Source organism: Nycticebus coucang, chromosome 2 (assembly GCF_027406575.1).
Source record: "Nycticebus coucang isolate mNycCou1 chromosome 2, mNycCou1.pri, whole genome shotgun sequence".
NCBI classification, from domain to species: domain Eukaryota; kingdom Metazoa; phylum Chordata; class Mammalia; order Primates; family Lorisidae; genus Nycticebus; species Nycticebus coucang.
In genome coordinates this window covers 140,323,587-140,340,894 of record NC_069781.1, presented here as the reverse complement: position 1 = coordinate 140,340,894, position 17,308 = coordinate 140,323,587, and the positions used below count along the sequence as shown (strand labels likewise).

The window sequence follows — 17,308 nt, the reverse complement described above, 5'->3', positions numbered from 1 at the left end:
AGGTAGGTATAGGCTCACGCATTGATGCATTGATGTTTCAACCCTTCTCTTGAGATTGTAAGATAATTTGCTGTTTTATATCAGGTTTTGAATCCATTTTCTATTCTTTTTATTGTTAGTTTGAAGATGTTAACTTGAAGTCTTATCTGTCTTTTAATTTTCTCATCTTTCCTTAGTTCACTCCTCAGAATTAGCCTGGGTATACATTTGGTAGGGGAATCATAAGGGGAAGAACTAGTTGCATGAAATGAACTCTTCATACTGGGATAGTTCAGATGTATGATATCTCTGCCAAAACTATGGTGTGGTAAAGGAAGGCTGCTAAATTTGAACCATGACAATCAGGAAAGTTTGGCTAAGGCCAAGTAAGAAGATAAAAAGATACCTGGTTGAGGGAGAAGGCACCCCTTTCATATTTTGCCGTATTCTTTCATGACATCGAATCTTGGTGGGTTTATGGCTGAGAAGGAATAGAACACATTTTCATGCTGTATCCAAGGAGTTTTGGTTAATGTTAGGCGACTGTATTTAAATGTAGAACTAGTAGGACCAGACATTGGTTTGTACATGAGTGTGTGTGTTTATATGTATGTATATAACTATTTCAGTAATAATTTGCCTACTTGGTGACTGATTTCTCCATCAGTTTAAGAAAGCTTTGGCCAAATTAGTACCATTTATGCTGTTATTGTAATTGTGAGATCTCAATCCATGTTCTGTATCTTTACTCATTTACATATATTTAAATCATGAAACCTACTGTGTAATAAAAATAAACCGAAACAAAAAATCCAACGCTTTATAGAAAGTCAGTAGATCTAGGTTTTAGTCCTAGCTTCAACACTAATTCTAAAATCTTGGGCAAGTCAATTAACCCCTCTGAGACTGCTTAAGTTTTTTTGTTTTTATAATTCTTACAATAGTATCTGCTTTGATTAGAGCCAAAGTTGTGTGATTCCAAGTGCTGCTGACCGAAGTGTTGTATGAGCTTTAACACTACGTAAAAGTGTAAGGGATTATTACCATATTTCCTCAGAGAGTTCATATAAGAAAAAAATATACTGGAAATTAGTCCTTAAAATCTTTTCTATAATAATTCTAATGAATTTTGCATTGACATCTAACTTGAAGCTTTGAGGGTTATTTTTTGAGCAATGAATTTTGTTTATATATTAAAGTATTCTAACTAAAGGTTTGTTTAATTTATTAGAGTTATTAAGCCTACGCTCAGATCAAGTTAGCAGCTAGACTGGTGTGACAACCTGTTTTTAATCAGTGACTCAAAGCTGTGATCACCCTGATGTCACCGAATGGCCACAGCTTGTAAAAGGTAATTTTGAATTATTTTACAGCCTTTAAAAGGCTGTCATTGTAAAGTGAAATACATGCGGTACAAATGAAGATGATGTGTAGTTCCAGGAATATTGCTAAGAATAGTGGGCCTAAGAGTTGACTTACTTTTCTGTGTAGTCTCCTAAAATATTTCAGTGCCCCCCCCATTAAAAATATCAGTAGCTACCACTAAAGAATTATCTAAACAGGGAAGTATTTCTCAAAAAATTAAAGTTTTGTATAAATATTTTGTTGTAAATATTATTAAAATGTGACAAATTTCTTAATATGTATTTTAAAGTGTGCCTTTTATATAGTAAAAGTTTTAAGTAAACGTTTCTCTAGAATTTCTACAACTTTAATAAAACTAGTATACTTTTCTCTCCTAGAGAGTTACAGTGGAGGTAAAAGGAGTGGCTTGCAGGATGGAGAAGCTGCAACAAGTATTATTGGAAGTGAGCCACCATTTGAATTTGCTAGCTCATGCTGCAGTATTCAGATTAGTGGGTGTTTTGTGATCATATGTTCTGCGATCCAAATCAAGACCTTAAATTAAGACTCTTCTAAGATTCATTTATTTTCCAATGGTTATTGTTTTAGTTTTAAAATTCTGCCAAAGTTTAGGATAACCTAAGTTAATAGTTAATAAAAATTTATTTTCCCTTTGGTTGTATGTTCTGATTGTGTATGAGCATGTACTAGATTCTTATTTCCAACAGCTTGGTAGTAAAGAATAAATAGGCTCTTTAGGAGCCAAAATAAAGCTTGGGAACTCTTGCTTAAATGGTACATATTTTATAGTTTTGAGAGTTTGAATCCTAACTTCAGGATGTTTTTTGGTAACATTTCTAATATCATAGAAATATACTATAAGCAGAATGACTAAAAATTTATTGACATGCACTGTTGCTGCAAGAAAAATGTTTCTGCTAGTTAACGTGTATGTTCACTTTCAAAAACAATTTCCAATTTAAATAAAAAGCAACCTATATTATGTTTAGGAGACTCAAGAAAAATTTATTTTAGGGTATGATCTTTCAATCCTTATTCTTTTGTTTTTCTTCTAGACTGAATTGGTTTAAATTACTTGGTTTGACTTATAAATGGCTTTTAATATCTCACTTTAACACACATATGTAATCACTAAGTAATCTATATGTATAGCAGTTTGTTGCCATTTTGATGTTAATGTTCACATATACTTTTGTTTAGGGCACAGAAATTGGGGAAATAGGTGTAGTTACTATTCAATGATATATTTAATTTGTATCCTATTTCAGTATCTCAAAACTTTGTAGCAGTTACATGTACTTCTGAGACTTGGATTTCTTTCCCTTCTTTTGTGTTTTACCTTTTTACATTAATTTGGCATTAATATTTTTGTCCTTATTGTGTCCTCATTTACCCCCCCCTCTCTCTTTCTGTTACCCTGTTAATTTTGAAGGTTGTGCTACCAGCATGTTTGAAAACTTCTAATCTGCCTTTCTTCCCTCAGTGCCAGCAGGTTTATTTTTTGTTTTGCAAGCCAGCTCTGCCTCCTTACAGTATGACATCTGATGCTTGCTGGAGGGTCGCACTTTCAAAAATGAGTCAGCTGGTACATGGGGTTATCATCAGTTTTTAGCTCTTCTCTCTGGGAGATACAAGTTTGGAAGCAATCTTGGGGTACTTACCCACAGGCTGGTGGAGACCAGGTGTGTCACAGAGGTGATTTACTTGCTCCCTGGGTGAGAGGGTGGAGTGAAATATTTGCATTTGTGTCATTGCCAAGCCACTGCCACCTCCAGTGTGCCCCAATTTTTAGTTCTTAAATAATTTTGTGCAAAATTGAACATTTAAATATATTGGAAAGAAGATCTAAAATAAATATTTGAGCTGCTAGAGTCCTTCTGCCCTCCCCCCCAATTCTTGTCCTTGGAATCTGAATGAACTACAGTGAGGGTAATTTTGAAAATCTGATGAAGAAATGATTTGTTTTTTAATTTCAGAAATTTAGAAAACAGATTTTTTCCCCCCCTTGGTGGCTCTGATTTTAAGATTCTTTTTTTGAGACAGACTCTTATGATGTTACCCTCAGTAGAGTGCTATGGTGTCATAGCTTATAGCAACCTCAAACTCTTGGGCTTAAGTGATTTTCTTACCTCAGCCTCCCAAGTAGCTGTAACTACAGGCCTGTAGCCCACCCCAATGCCCGGCTATTTTTTATTGCAGTTGTCATTGTTGTTTAGCTGGCCCAGGCCAGGTTCGAACCTGCCACTCTCGGTATATGTGGCTGGCGCCGTAACCACTGTGCTATGGGAGTCTTTAAGATTCTTTCGTTAAAGTTATTTAATGTTGGAAGTCTAAAGTCTGTTTTAAATTCACAAAGAAAATCCTTATGATACCAGTTTGAAAATGTAGCTTTTGACACTCAAAAAATATTTTTCTGTTTGGAGACTTTGCAAGTGTTAAAAATCAGTATTCAAGATTTTATTTTTAACAATATGATAGGAAAAATTGGTTCATTTCTCCTAAAATGAAAGTGCAAAGCTTCTTAGTGTCTTAGAATTTTAAATATTTCCGTATAAGCAGCAGCAGTATATTTAGAAATAAAAAGATAACTGGCAACTATTTAAAACTGTAGTTAATTCACACTTTTCCAGAGCAAAACTTTAACATCCCAGATGATGCACTTTTGTCAGGTAGGATGTACTGTCAGTGATTTCAGAGAAAGTTAATTTTATTGTTGAACAAAATAATCATCATTAGAATGTACATTTGACTTAAATGTCTCAAAATTTGCCAAGGCTATGATGTTTTAGTGTGAATTATCTAGAGCAGAGGCAGGTAACTTGTTATTAAAATTCCAGACGGTAGCTGTTTTATGCTTTGTAGAGCCATATGGTCTCTGCTACAGGTATTCACCTCTGCTCTTTTGGTATAAAAGCAGCCATAGACAAATGAGTATGACTGTATTCCAATAAAACTTCATTTATAAGACCAGGGAGCTGGCCCAACCTTTAGTTTTTCTGCTCAGGGAGTACTTTGCTGACTCTCTGATTTAAAGTTTCAGACTATGAATACCAATGAGTACCTTTGCTAATGTGGGTAACAAATACTTGGCTGTCAGAAGTTTTATAGTTGTATTTTTTTTATTACAAATATTTGGCCTTGTGAATAATTTTTATTTGATACTGGTTTGTCTGTTGGTATCTGAGTATTTATAGTGTTCTTTTCTTAAGAAAATACATTGAGTTTTTTATTAGTATGACCCTTAAAATAAACATGTTGTATGGCAACCTGGTCTGATCACTTTTTTCACGGTGAAATCTAAATCTTGTTTACAAATATGTCTTCCCAAGTAACATGTCTACCTTTTTGGGGCTGGGGAGGGGAGGGCGGATTCAGAATATTTTGCTAACTACTTCTCAATTGTATTTTACAGATCACCAGGAGAACCTCAGTCTGACGACATTGAAGCTAGCCGAATGTAAGTATAACTTGATTGAGCCTGTGATGTCTTTAAAGTTGATGTAGACTACCTTAAATGGTGTCAGATTGTTTGAAAATAATTACCAGTTAAAAGCAAGTAATGTTTTAGAAGTAAATTGGGAGAAAGGGATATACTCACTACCCCCCCCCCCGCACCAAATACCTCTAAACCTTGGTACAATTCACTAAATTTCTATTGTAGATAGATAATTGCATGCTCCTGAATTTTTATGTCTTTTCATTTCTTTAGCAATTGTGGGGAAATTGATTTGAGTTGAGTTGATAGGGAAAGAGTTGAGTTGATACTTTCAATGCCCACTGTAGGGAAGATATCAGATGCTATGTTGTGGATACAAAGATACTAAAGAATAACTTTCTACCCTGCAGAAATATATTGTATACTCAAATTGAAAGATGCAAAAGCAAATCATTTCAGTCATTGAGGTAGAATGTTGCCTAGGATGCAGTAGAAACATAAAGGAGTACCAGGGGACACAGGCATGCAGCGGGACTTAGTCTAGATGGCTAACAGAAGTGACCAGAGAAGGATAAATTAAATCTTGAAATGTGACTGAGAGTTAGGCAGCCAGAAACATGAACTAAGTTATGAATTAGTATAATGAATTTAGGGAACAATAGGCAGTTTTGAGGACTTGCAGATCATAAACTAGCTGAGGAGTAGGAACATGAAGGAGATAGGCTTGATAAAAAGGATTGGGGCCTTGCATGCTATGTGAAGGGTCTTGGCTTGTGTTTTATAGGTATTTGGGAGTCAGTAAAGAATTTGCTCAATAGGTAGGTAGTAACACTTTCAAATGTACATTTTTAATAACGTTGCAACAGAGGAATAGGATTGAAGAGAAATGTGGTGGAAGAGTTGACAACAGCTTCACAAGGGGAGTGGTATTATAAAAATCTAAGATAAAGTTTTCTGGATTTAAGACAGGTATTTAGAACATGAAGTTAAATAAGACATCAGTAATTTATTGTAAGGACCAAAGAAGTTTTAAGATAATAGAGATGGTGATTATGAAACTGAGATTTTTTGAAGTAGTAAGTATTGGAATGAAAAATTCTGATGTAGGGGGTTGACCTTGAGTAAGAGGAAAGACCTCCTAAAATTGTAGCAAGAAGGTAAAGATGTACATGTGATATTAAATGTGTTTGCAGGTGAGAAGTCAAGGTTTTCTAATTGAAGATAGTAGAGGTTAATTTAAATGCTGGTGTACATTGTTAATCTCTAAGAAAGGAATATAAAATATATTTCTAAAATTTATGTGACCATGTAGCTTTTCTTTTAACTTTTTAAAAAATTGTTATAAAACATACATAGCATAAAATTTACCATCTTTACCATATTTAAATGTACAGTTCTGTGGTAATAAGTATGCAACCATCTCCAGAATTCTTTGTTTTGCAAAACTGTAACTCTTTACTTTTTAAAAAATAACTCCCTATTCCCTGTCTCCACAGCCCCTGAAAATCACCATTATATTTTCTGTCTATGATTTTAACTACTTTAATTATGTCCTGTTAGTGCAGTCATACAGTTTTTGTCTTTTGTAATTGGCTTATTTCAAAGTTCCCTTATCTATCACAGTTTGCTTATCTTTTCATCTATTGATGGATACTTGGGTTGCTTCCATATTTTATTTGTTATGAATAATACTGCAATGAATATGTATGTACAAATTTTTTTTGAAACCCTGCTTTTAGTTCCTTTGGGTATATACCTAGTGAAATTGCTGGATTGCATAGCAGTTCTATTTTTACATTTTGAGAAACTGCCTGCATCATTTTACATTTCCACCAATAGTATATAAGGGTTCCAATTTCTGCATGTCCTCTCCAACACTTAGTTTCTGGGTTTATTTGTTTTTTTGGTTTTTTTTGTGTAGTAGCATATCATAATGGGTATGAAGTGGTATGTCATTGTATTTTATTGACCACGTAACTTTTTATGAGAAATTTTCTAATAACATTTAGTGCAACACAGGATTTGGTTAGAGGACTGGAAAAGACTGAAAACATGGGAAGTTACTGAGGGGAGTGAGTGGATACGTAGTTCAAAGCTGTTAAGAATCTGAATGGCTAGCTGAAGTTAGAAACCTTACAAAACTCAGAGAATTAGGGGTTAGAAATTTAGTCACACTTGTTATTTAAAGACTTTTCACCCATAACCAGAACATTATGTGTAGTATTCTAGGGTTGGGTATTAGTAGAGCTATTGGAACACAACCCCTGGTAGCATGTGCACAGGATGTTAACATTGGTGTCCTTGAATTTATACATGTATGGTGTTGACAGTGGCTGTGGTTGGAAGGGTTATGTTGTCAGACAAAGCTTTTGAATTGATTTGGCAGAAATGGATTTTGCAGCACTCTTTTCACTGCAGAAACACCATTTTTTACACTATCAACTCACAAAAACACCTTTACAAGAGCTAAGGAAACTAGGTGAGAGATTATAAAACCTGGATGTGGCATAGAAATAAGAAAAGATGTATTGAAGAGGGTAGGAAGTTTATGTTATTACATTATTTTACATTAATGCCTTCCTCATCCCAGGCGGCATAACATTAAGAGAGATATTTTCCTCTTGGGGGAAAGAGAATGAATACTAGACTTTGCCTCTAATGCCTGGTGTCAGGCATTCCTTCACAGCTCCAGAATCTAGGCCTGTAACCACAGTGTCAAGCTGGGTTCCACACGCCCAGGCTCTAGCCCTGCCCAATGCCCGACTCATCCCTACAGCCCTTCCCTATGGCTCCATGTTCCAGTAGAGCTAGGGTCCAGGCCAAATCCCTTTGACCCAGGTTCTAGGCTGACATCCACAAACCTGGCCTTGAGGTTGTAGACCCCAGTGCCAGGCTGCCACACATGCACTGAGGCTCCGGGATTTCCCTTGCTGACCCAGATTCCAAGCCAGCCCCTGTAGGTTTAGGATCTAGAGCAGTGGTTCTCAACCTTCCTAGTGCTGTGGCCCTTTAATACAGTTCCTGTGGGTTATGACCCACAGGTTGAGAACCGCTGATCTAGAGTCTGTGGACAGGCCAACTGGTGAAGGACTTTCTTAGACAAAGCCAGTCTATAAAGATTAGAGTAAGTTCTCACTTGTTCAAATATGTAGGCACCAACACATGACTACAAGGCTCAAGAGCTGCTAGGGAACATGATACCACCAAAGGAACAGAATAAAGCACCAGTAACCAACCCTAAAGAAACAGATGTGTGAGATGCCTGACAGATAATTAAAAGTAATTTTTTAAAGGAAGCTAAGTGAATTTCAAGAAAATACAGAGTAATGGTTCAGTGAAGTCAAGAAAACGATAAATGACCAAAACAAGAGATTTAACAGAGAGGTTGAAATTATTTTTAAAAAAATCAAATAGAAATTATAGAGATGAAAAATACGAGTGAACTGAAAAATGCAAAAGAGCATGAATAGCAGAATTGATCAAGCAGAAGAATGAATCCAAACTCAAAGACAGCTTACAGAATGTAAAAGAAAATGAAAAGGAATGAAGAAAGCTTACATAGGACTTATGGCACAGCAACAAATGAATAAATACTGACTTATAAGAATTGAAGAAGAAAAAGAAAGAGATGAAGGAGCAGAAAGCCTATTTAAAGGAAGAATAGTGGGGAAACATATCTGGGCATAGGAAGGTCAAAGGTCTCCAATCAGATTTAATCTAAATAAGATTACAACAAGAAACACTATCATCAAACTGTAAAAAAACAAAGACAGAGAAGGGCGAAAGTAGTATAAGAAAAGAAGCATACATGTAACATATCTGAGGGAGTTTCAGTAAGGCTACTCAGTAATGGACTACTCAGCAGAAATTTTACAGCCTGGGAGAGTGGGATGGTACATTCAATCTTTTTCAGGCAAAGCTGTCCTTCAAAAATGAGGGATAAATAAAGGCTTTCCCAGAAAAATAAAAGCAGAGGGAGCTTTTTTTTTTTTTTTTTTTTTGTGGTTTTTGGCTGGGGCTGGCTTTGAACCCGCCACCTCCGGCATATGGGACCGGCGCCCTACTCCTTGAGCCACAGGCGCCGCCCAAGCAGAGGGAGCTTATCACCACCAGACCTCTTTTGTAAGAAGTATGAAAGGGAATTCCTCAACCTGAAGGAAAAGGAAATGAATTGGTGACATGGAAAAAGTATATACTTTTATAAAAGTATAAAATTCACTGGTAAGGTACACAAATTCCAAAGTACTTTAGTACTGTAATGGTGATATATAAATCACACAAGTCTTTAATATGAAGATTAAAAGATAAAACTCTACGAAAGGATAATAATTTCAATAATTTTTAAAAAATACATTATAAGATGATGTATATTACATCAAAAATGTAAAATATGTGGTGGGGGAGAGGAAAACTGTTTACATTTTTAATGCAATCACAGATTGTTATCAGCTTAAAATAGCTTGCTATAACTATTTTTTTTTTTTTTTTTTTTTGAGAAAGAGTTTCACTTTTAATATCCTTGGTAGAGTTAGGTGGCATCACAGCTCCCAGCAACCTCAAATTCTCGGGCTTAAGTGATTCTTTTGCCTTAGCCTCCCAAGTAGCTGGGACTACAGGTGCCCGCCACAATACCCGGCTATTTTTTTGTTTGTTTTTTTGGCAGCCCCTGGGCTGGATTTGAACCCACCAGCCGCCCGGTGCTTGTAGCCGGCGCCCTACTCACTGAGCTATGGGCGCCCAGCTTAGAAGTTGTTTTAGATAAGACTCCTGGTACCCACAAAATAAATCCTGTGGTAAATACATGAAAGATAAAAAATAATGAATCAAGGCATAGCACTGGATATAATCATCTAATCACAAAAGAAGTGATTAAGTCCCCACTTGTTCAAATGTGACAGCAAAGGAGGAAGAAAATATAAAAGAGTCAGGAAACAGTTAATAAAATGGCAACAATAAGTCTTTACTTACCCAGAATTACCTTGAGTGGAGTCTCCAATCAAAACACGTAGAATAGCTGAATGGATAATCAAACAAGACACTTAACTTTACATTTAAGGACATACATCAACTGAAAATGAAAAGACAGAAAAAATATTCCATGCAAATAGAAACCAAAGGACAGCAGGGATCGTTCTACTTATATCAGATAAAATAGACATGACATCCAAAAATGTAAAACTAGACAAATAAGGTCATTATATAATGACAAAGGGATCAGTTTATCAAGAGGATATTACAATTGCAAGCATATATTCACACTATATCAAAGCTCTTAAATACATGAAACAAATACTGAGATATCTAAAGGAGGAGATAAATTGTTATACAACAATAGGAGACTTCAGTATCACACTTTTTAGAATGGACAGATAATCCACACAAAAAAGCAGTACAGAAACATCAGATGTAAATGACATTTTAGTTCAGTTGGACCTAAATGGATTTACCCAGAACAGAACAGTCCATCCAAAAGTGGCACAATACACATTCTCACAGAGATGCACAGAACATTCTCCAGGATAAATCATATGCTATGACAAGTTTGAACAATTTTAAGAAGATTGACAATATCAAGTGTCTTTTTATGACCACAATGGGATGAAAATAGAAATCAGTAATAGAAAACATTATGGAAAATTCACGAATACATGGAAGTTAAAGAACCTGCTCCTGGCCAGTGTAGAGATTAAAGAAGAAAAGAGAAATTTAAGAATATCTTGAGGCAAACAAAAACAGAAATACAACTTATTTAAACTTTTATGATGTAGCAAAAACTATTCTAAGAGGGATATACCAATAGATACCTACATTAGAAAAGAAGAAAGAGCTCAAATAAACGAATTAACGTTATACCTTAAGGTATTAGGAAAGGAAGAACAAAGTCCAAAGTTTTCAAGGAAAATATAATGGAAATAAATGAAGTAGAAAAATAATAGGGCAGTGCCTGTGGCTCAAAGGAGTAGAGCGCTGGTCCCATATGCGGAGGTGGTGGGTTCAAACCCAGCCCTGGCCAAAAACTGCAATAAATAAATAAATAAAATGGAGATAATTAAAAAAAAAAAAGAAAAACAATAAACAGAAAAGATAATGAAATTATTTTTCTCTAAAGTTAAAAATCAAGAAATGTTTTGCTTTAGAGTGAGAGACAGTGGAATAGGTAACATTACCACTGGTATCAGAGAAATATAAAAGTTTGTAAGCGACTACTATGAACAATTTATATGTCAGTAAATTGATGTGTCTAGAAAAAAATGGTTAAATCCCTAGACACATACAACCTACTAAGTTAATCATGAAGAAATAGACAATTTGAACAGACTATTAATGAGTAAGGAGTGAATTAGTAATAAAGTTTCCCACCAGTGCCCCAAGACCCGATATCTATACTGCTGAATTCTATCATATATTTAAAGAACTAATATCAAATTTTCTTAAACTCCTATGAAAAATTGAAGAAGGAATACTTCCAAACTCATTTTATGAGGTGAACGTTATCCTGATACCAAAGCCAGACAAGGACTCTCCAGGAAAAGAAAGTTGATGACTATATAGATAGCAAGCGAATAATAACAAGCAGCACATTAAAAGGATCATTCACCATGATCATGTGGGATTTATCTCAGGGATAAAAGGATTGTTTAACATGCTGTAATCTATAGACAGACTGTAGAACATACTCTATAAATCTGTAAAATGTGGTATACCACATTAATAGAATAAATAAAAAAACATATATATATATATATATATATATACACACACACACACTTTTTTTTGGGGGGGGGAGGGCAGTTTTTGGCCAGGGCTGGGTTTGAACCCACCTGGGGCCAGCGCCCTACTCCAGCCGCCGCCCCAAAATCATATGAACATTTGAATAGATGCAGAAAAAACATTTGACAAAATTAAAAATTCTTTTCATGAATAAAAACTCTTAACAAATGAGATAGATATGGGAGGAATGTACCTCAACTCAGTAAAGGCCATGTACGTCAAACCCAGTCCTGGCATCTTATTCAGTGTTAAAAAGTTGAAAGCTTTTAGTCTAAAATCAGGAACAAGATAAGAATGCCCGCTCTTGCCATTTCTATTCAACAGTTCTAGAAGTCCTTGCTAGAGCAAGTAGGGAAGAGAAATTGTAAAAGGTATCCAAATAGGAAAGAATGCCTGTTAAATTGTTCTTATTTAGATTATATGATCTCATATAAAGAAAACTTTGAAAACTCCACCTAAATAATGTTAGAACAAATAAATGAATTCAGTAAAATTGCAAAATACAAAATCGAGATACAAAAGTCAGCATTTGTACACACTAGTTATCTGAAAAAGAAATTAAGCAAAAAGTTCCATTTATAATAGGCTACAAAGAAGTAAAACTGGCCCTCTATATCCTCAGTTCTGTATCCTGGGGTTTAACCAACCATTGAGTGAAAGTACTTGTGAAAAAACAGTAAGAATAGAAGAATGTTACTGTTATTGATATTAGTATTATTTTACACAAATAAGCTAAACAATACAGTACAACTATTTACATAGGATTTACATTGTAGTAAGTATTGTAAGTAATCTAGAAATGATTTAAAGTGTATAGGAGAATGTACATAAATTATTTGCAAATACTATGCCATTTTATATTATATAAAGGGAATCAAGCATCTACAAGGGTTTTGGAACCAATATTCTACAAATCCCAAGGGATGATTGTACTTAGGAATAAATTTAACCAAGAAGGTGAAAACTGTAAAACATTAATTCAAGAATGATGTTACAGATAAATGGAGAGTTATTCTGTGTTTATGGACCAGACAAATTAATATTGTAAAATGTCTGTTTTCCAAAGCAATCTATAGATGTAATACTAATCCTCATCAAAATTCCATTGTCATTTTTCACAGAAATAGAAAAAACAATTCTAAAATTTATATGGAACCACAAAAGATTATGAATAGCCAAAGGAATCTTACATAAATAGTTGAGTGACAGGTATACCCCATGGAATGGGAGAAAGTATTTGCATCTGGTAAAGGATGAATGTCCAAAATAATATAAAGAATTTAAACATCTCAATAGTAAGAAAACAACCCAATTAAGAAATGGTCCTGGCTCAGCACCTGTAGCTCAGTGAGTAGGGCACTGGCCACATACACCAGGGCTGGCAGAAAACAACCCAATTAAGAAATGGTCCTGGCTCAGCACCTGTAGCTCAGTGAGTGGGGCACTGGCCACATACACTAGGGCTGGTGGTTTCAAGCCCCACCTGGGCCTGCTAAACAATGATAACTGCAACCAAAAAATAGCTGGGTGTTGTGGGGGGTGCCTGTAGTCCCAGCTACATGGGAGGCTAAGGCAAGAGAATCACTTAAGCCCAATAGTTTGAGGTTGCTGTGAGCTGTGATGCTACTGCACTCTATTGAGGGCAATAGCTTGAGACTCTGTCTCAAAAAAAAAAAAAGTTCCTTTGATTTGAGCAGACATTTCTCAATACAAGACATACAAATGGCCAAAGGTAAATGAAAAAATAGCATTAATCATTCGGAAAATTAAAGGTAAAATGATAATGGGATATCATTTCACACCTGTTAGAATGGTTATTATCAAAAATATGAAGGATGGGTATTGGTGGAGGATGTAGAGAAAAGAGAACCCTTGCACACAGTTGGTGGGAATGTTAATTAGTATGGTAATTATGGACAGTACCATGGAGTTCCCTCAAAAAATCAGCAGTAGAACTACCAAATGTTTCATTCAGCAGTTCTACTATTGGCTATATATCCACAGGAAATGAAATCAGTATACCAAAGAAATCTGTACTCATATGTGTATTTCAGCATTATTTGCAGTAGCCAAGATATAGAATGAATTTAAATATCGATCATTGGAGGAGTGGCAAAAAAATGTAGCATGTGTGCATAATGGAATACTAATGAGCCATACAAAAAATGGAAAATCTCGGGCGGTGCCTGTGGCTCAAAGGAGTAGGGCGCTGTCCCCATATACCGGAGGTGGTGGGTTCAAACCCAGCCCCGGCCAAAACTGCAAAAAAAAAAAAAAAATGGAAAATCTCATCACTGCGACAAGAGGGATGAAATTGCAGGACATTGTGTAAAGCAAAATAGGCTAGTCACAAGAAAGAGAAATACTACACTACATGATCTCACTTATGTGGAAGCTAAAACTTGTAGAAGTAGACAGTAGAATGGTGATTGCTGGGTGTTGAGGACAAGTATGGCAAGGTTGTAGAGATGTTGGTCAAAGGATAGAAAATTTCAGTTACATTGGAGGAATTTGTTTAAGAGCTCTCTTGTACAACATGGTAACTATAGTTAATAACAATGTTTTGTATTGTTGGAAATCACTAAGAAAGTAAATTTTAAGTGTTCATCCACAAAATACAATAAGTATGTGAGGTGTTGAACATATATAGCTTGATTTAGGCATTCTACAGTGTTGACATATTTCAAAACTTCATGTATAGACAATAAATGTACACTGTTTTTATTTGTCAAAAGTAAATTTTGAAAGTTGTAAAAAGGAGTATGTGGTGTCTTAACAGGTTAAAGAGCTAGTTCAGTATGAGTGAAACTCTTATAGGGATGGATGAGTTGATGATGATAATCAGAGGTTAGGTGTTTAATATGGCTAGCCAAAGACAAAGTAGTAATTTGATGAAATAAAGAGTACCTTTATTGTGTAAAACTGATAGGCAAATATTTTGAGTCTAGAGTGTTGAGATGGAACATATGGACATTGAAGTCACCTTGCTAATTGATAATGTAACCCAGGCGGCAAAATAGAGGCTTTAGTATGTGGTTTAATTTACAAGAATGGAGAGGAAAACCAGAACACATTCAAGTTGATCAGTTAGGGTTGGGGGGCTTGGGCATTGTTTATTTTTAATACAGGGAATTGGAAGCATAATGGTGTACTTAAAGGTTTTAGGAGTCTATGACACTTTCACATAAATGGGTCGCAGGATTAGTACTACCTTGGGAGAGAGTCAGGCTTTAATGAAAGCTAAGAAATTCAGGAGCTATTGTATAAAGCAATTGTAAATGGTGTATAGCCTATATCATAGTGGGTTTCTGGAAACTTTGTGTAATAGGTTGGGAGGATAAGTCAAGATGAAAGAATAGAAAAGGTTGGATGAAGCTTGCATTTGTTAGTAAAAATGAAGGTTATTGAGTGTGTGAGACATCATAGGATATTCACCATAGGATATTTGTGATAGGATATTCCAGATGACACTTTGGTGTTTAGTCCTTGTTAAGTTAAAGTATAGTAACAAGACTGTTACTATACTTGACTATGTTAAAATATAGTAACAGGAGGGGAGGCGCCTGTGGCTCAGCCGGTAGGGCGCCGGCCCCATATGCCAAGGGTGGCGGGTTCAAACCCAGCCCCGGCCAAACTGCAACAACAACAACAAAAAAAAAATAGCCGGGTGTGTGGCGGGCACCTGTAGTCCCAGCTACTTGGGAGGCTGAGTCAAGAGAATCGCCTAAGCCCAAGGATTTGGAGGTTGCTGTGAGCTGTGTGATGCCACGGCACTCTATCGAGGGCGATAAGGTGAGACTCTGTCTCTACAAAAAAAAAAAAAAAAATACAGTAACAGGAAATTACGTCTACCTTGGTATCTCAAAGAGCTGTCTAAAGTTATAGCCATAATTACTGTGGGAATATAGTACTAAGCCTTCAAGGCTGCCACTATTTCTTGGTTCCTATATCTGAAGAAACCATAACCAGCTAGCAGCAGTTCAGTAAGATGAGTAGCTCCCGGTTTGTTCTGCAAGAGTATTGTAAGTCCTTATTTGCAGAATAGGTTTTACCTAAGAACTAAGAAGGTTCATTAATGGCAAGGTCTCACATTTATTGAAGCATGAATTTTGTTTTTTGGTACTTTGATATACATTTGTATATGGTTTACTTTAAAGAAGACCTTGGGCACATTTTAGATAGTAATTTATATACACAAAAGGAACATAGAAATTCTTAGTGTTGCCTATTTCCTAGGGAATAGAAGAGCATAGTAAAAAATTTTACCAACTGTATACCATTTTGTAATTAAGCCTAGAAATAGAACTAACATAACTCACAATTTTAAATTTAATTAGAGGTTTATTCTACCTGAATTTTGTTTAAATTTATAAATAACATGCAATAGAGTCTTCTTGTATGTATTAATTTAGATGCCTTAGTTTTCTTAATGATTTCAAATCAATTTCACAATAACTTCAGATTTCTTGTGTTTGGCAGTTCCTCCCTACGGCTCTCACACTAAGGTTATATTTTCAGGTGTATAACTGTAAATGAAACAAGGGCCAGTGTATCAAGTGATTTTATGGTTCAGTAAAGCAAGGCAGTTTAAATAAATGTTGCCAGTTTATTTTTATTATTTTTTTAATTTTTTTGAAACGAGTCTTACTTTGTCATCCTCAATAGAGTGCTTTGTTGTCATAGCTTACAGTAACCTCAAAATCTTGGGCTTAAGTGATTCTGTTGCCTCAGCCTCTAAAGTAGCTGGGACTACAGGCATCCACCACAATGCCTGGCTATTTTTAGAGGCAAGGTCTTGCTCTTTCTCAGCCTGGTCTTGAACCCATGAGCTCAGCAATCCACCTGCCTCTGCCTCCCAGAGTGGTAGGATTACATGCGTAAGCCACCACGCCTGACCTTGTTCAGTTTACTTTAAATGTCGGAATCTCCAGGACCCAGTCCTAAAGATATTTTTCAATCTTTTTCTCTAGGTAAGAGCTTAATCATATGCTGGCATCTCTCATCTTGCCATCTTCAACTCTAACTGTATACCACTTCAGACTCTGAACTGTATACCACTCATTTATCCAATAATTAGATGTCTGATTTTCAAATTTAACATGTTCAAAAAAGAACTCTTGATTTTTATCCTTTCAAATTTACTTCTCTTGTAATCTTTTGTCCTCTCAATCAGTAGCAGCTTTTTTTTTTCAGAGTAGCCAAAAGCCTTAGAAGCATCTTTGCTTTGTGTATGCTTCACACCAAATTTTTGTCAAATATTGTTGGTTCCACCTTCAAAATAGAAATAATTTAACCACTTTTTGCCATTTATACCTCTAGTGCCCTGAGAAAAGCCACCATTTATACGTTTTGAATTCAATTTATATATTTTGCCAAAAGAATGAAGTTGTTTCCCATCTATCTTGACCTTTACAATATACCATACCATATACATTGCTGTGTATAATGTGCCCCCGTGTATAATGTGCACCCATGTTTTGGGCCCAAACTTTCAGGGAAAGTATCTCTTGATTTTAATTCAAAATTTTCTTTGTTATATTGAGGCACTTGTTTTTAAATGCTAAAGGAATTTCAGCATTTATTTTTAAACATGGTACAAGAAATTTTATGCATTAGTAACAAATTTATCATATTCGTGAGATTTTCATCACTGTTGATAGCAGAAGTATCGTCTTCAATTTAAACATTCCTATATCTTCAAGAGTCATTTTCCTCATTCTGATTAATTTCATTGTTAATTGTCCTCAGTTCTACCCA

The 17,308-nt window shown here is 35.4% G+C and overlaps 2 protein-coding genes across 11 annotated transcripts in view; one reads left to right on the top strand and one right to left on the bottom strand.

The window, feature by feature from the left end:
- LOC128579828 (translation initiation factor IF-2-like) overlaps positions 1–17,308 on the bottom strand; it is a 237,375-nt gene that overhangs the window by 55,906 nt on the left and 164,161 nt on the right. The window lies entirely within an intron of this gene.
- Positions 1–17,308, top strand: part of UBE3A (ubiquitin protein ligase E3A) — a 117,950-nt gene that overhangs the window by 48,603 nt on the left and 52,039 nt on the right. For 2 of the 5 annotated variants that reach the window (XM_053581998.1, XM_053581997.1), the window contains 2 exons: positions 1,211–1,330; positions 4,757–4,801. In XM_053581998.1, coding sequence (XP_053437973.1) covers positions 1,311–1,330; positions 4,757–4,801 — 65 coding nt within the window. In that variant the 5' untranslated portion in view covers positions 1,211–1,310. Of the gene's footprint in view, positions 1–1,210; positions 1,331–1,721; positions 1,788–2,869; positions 3,027–4,756; positions 4,802–17,308 lie in introns of those variants that run through there. The other 3 variants (XM_053582000.1, XM_053581999.1, XM_053582001.1) reach the window with 3 other exon arrangements.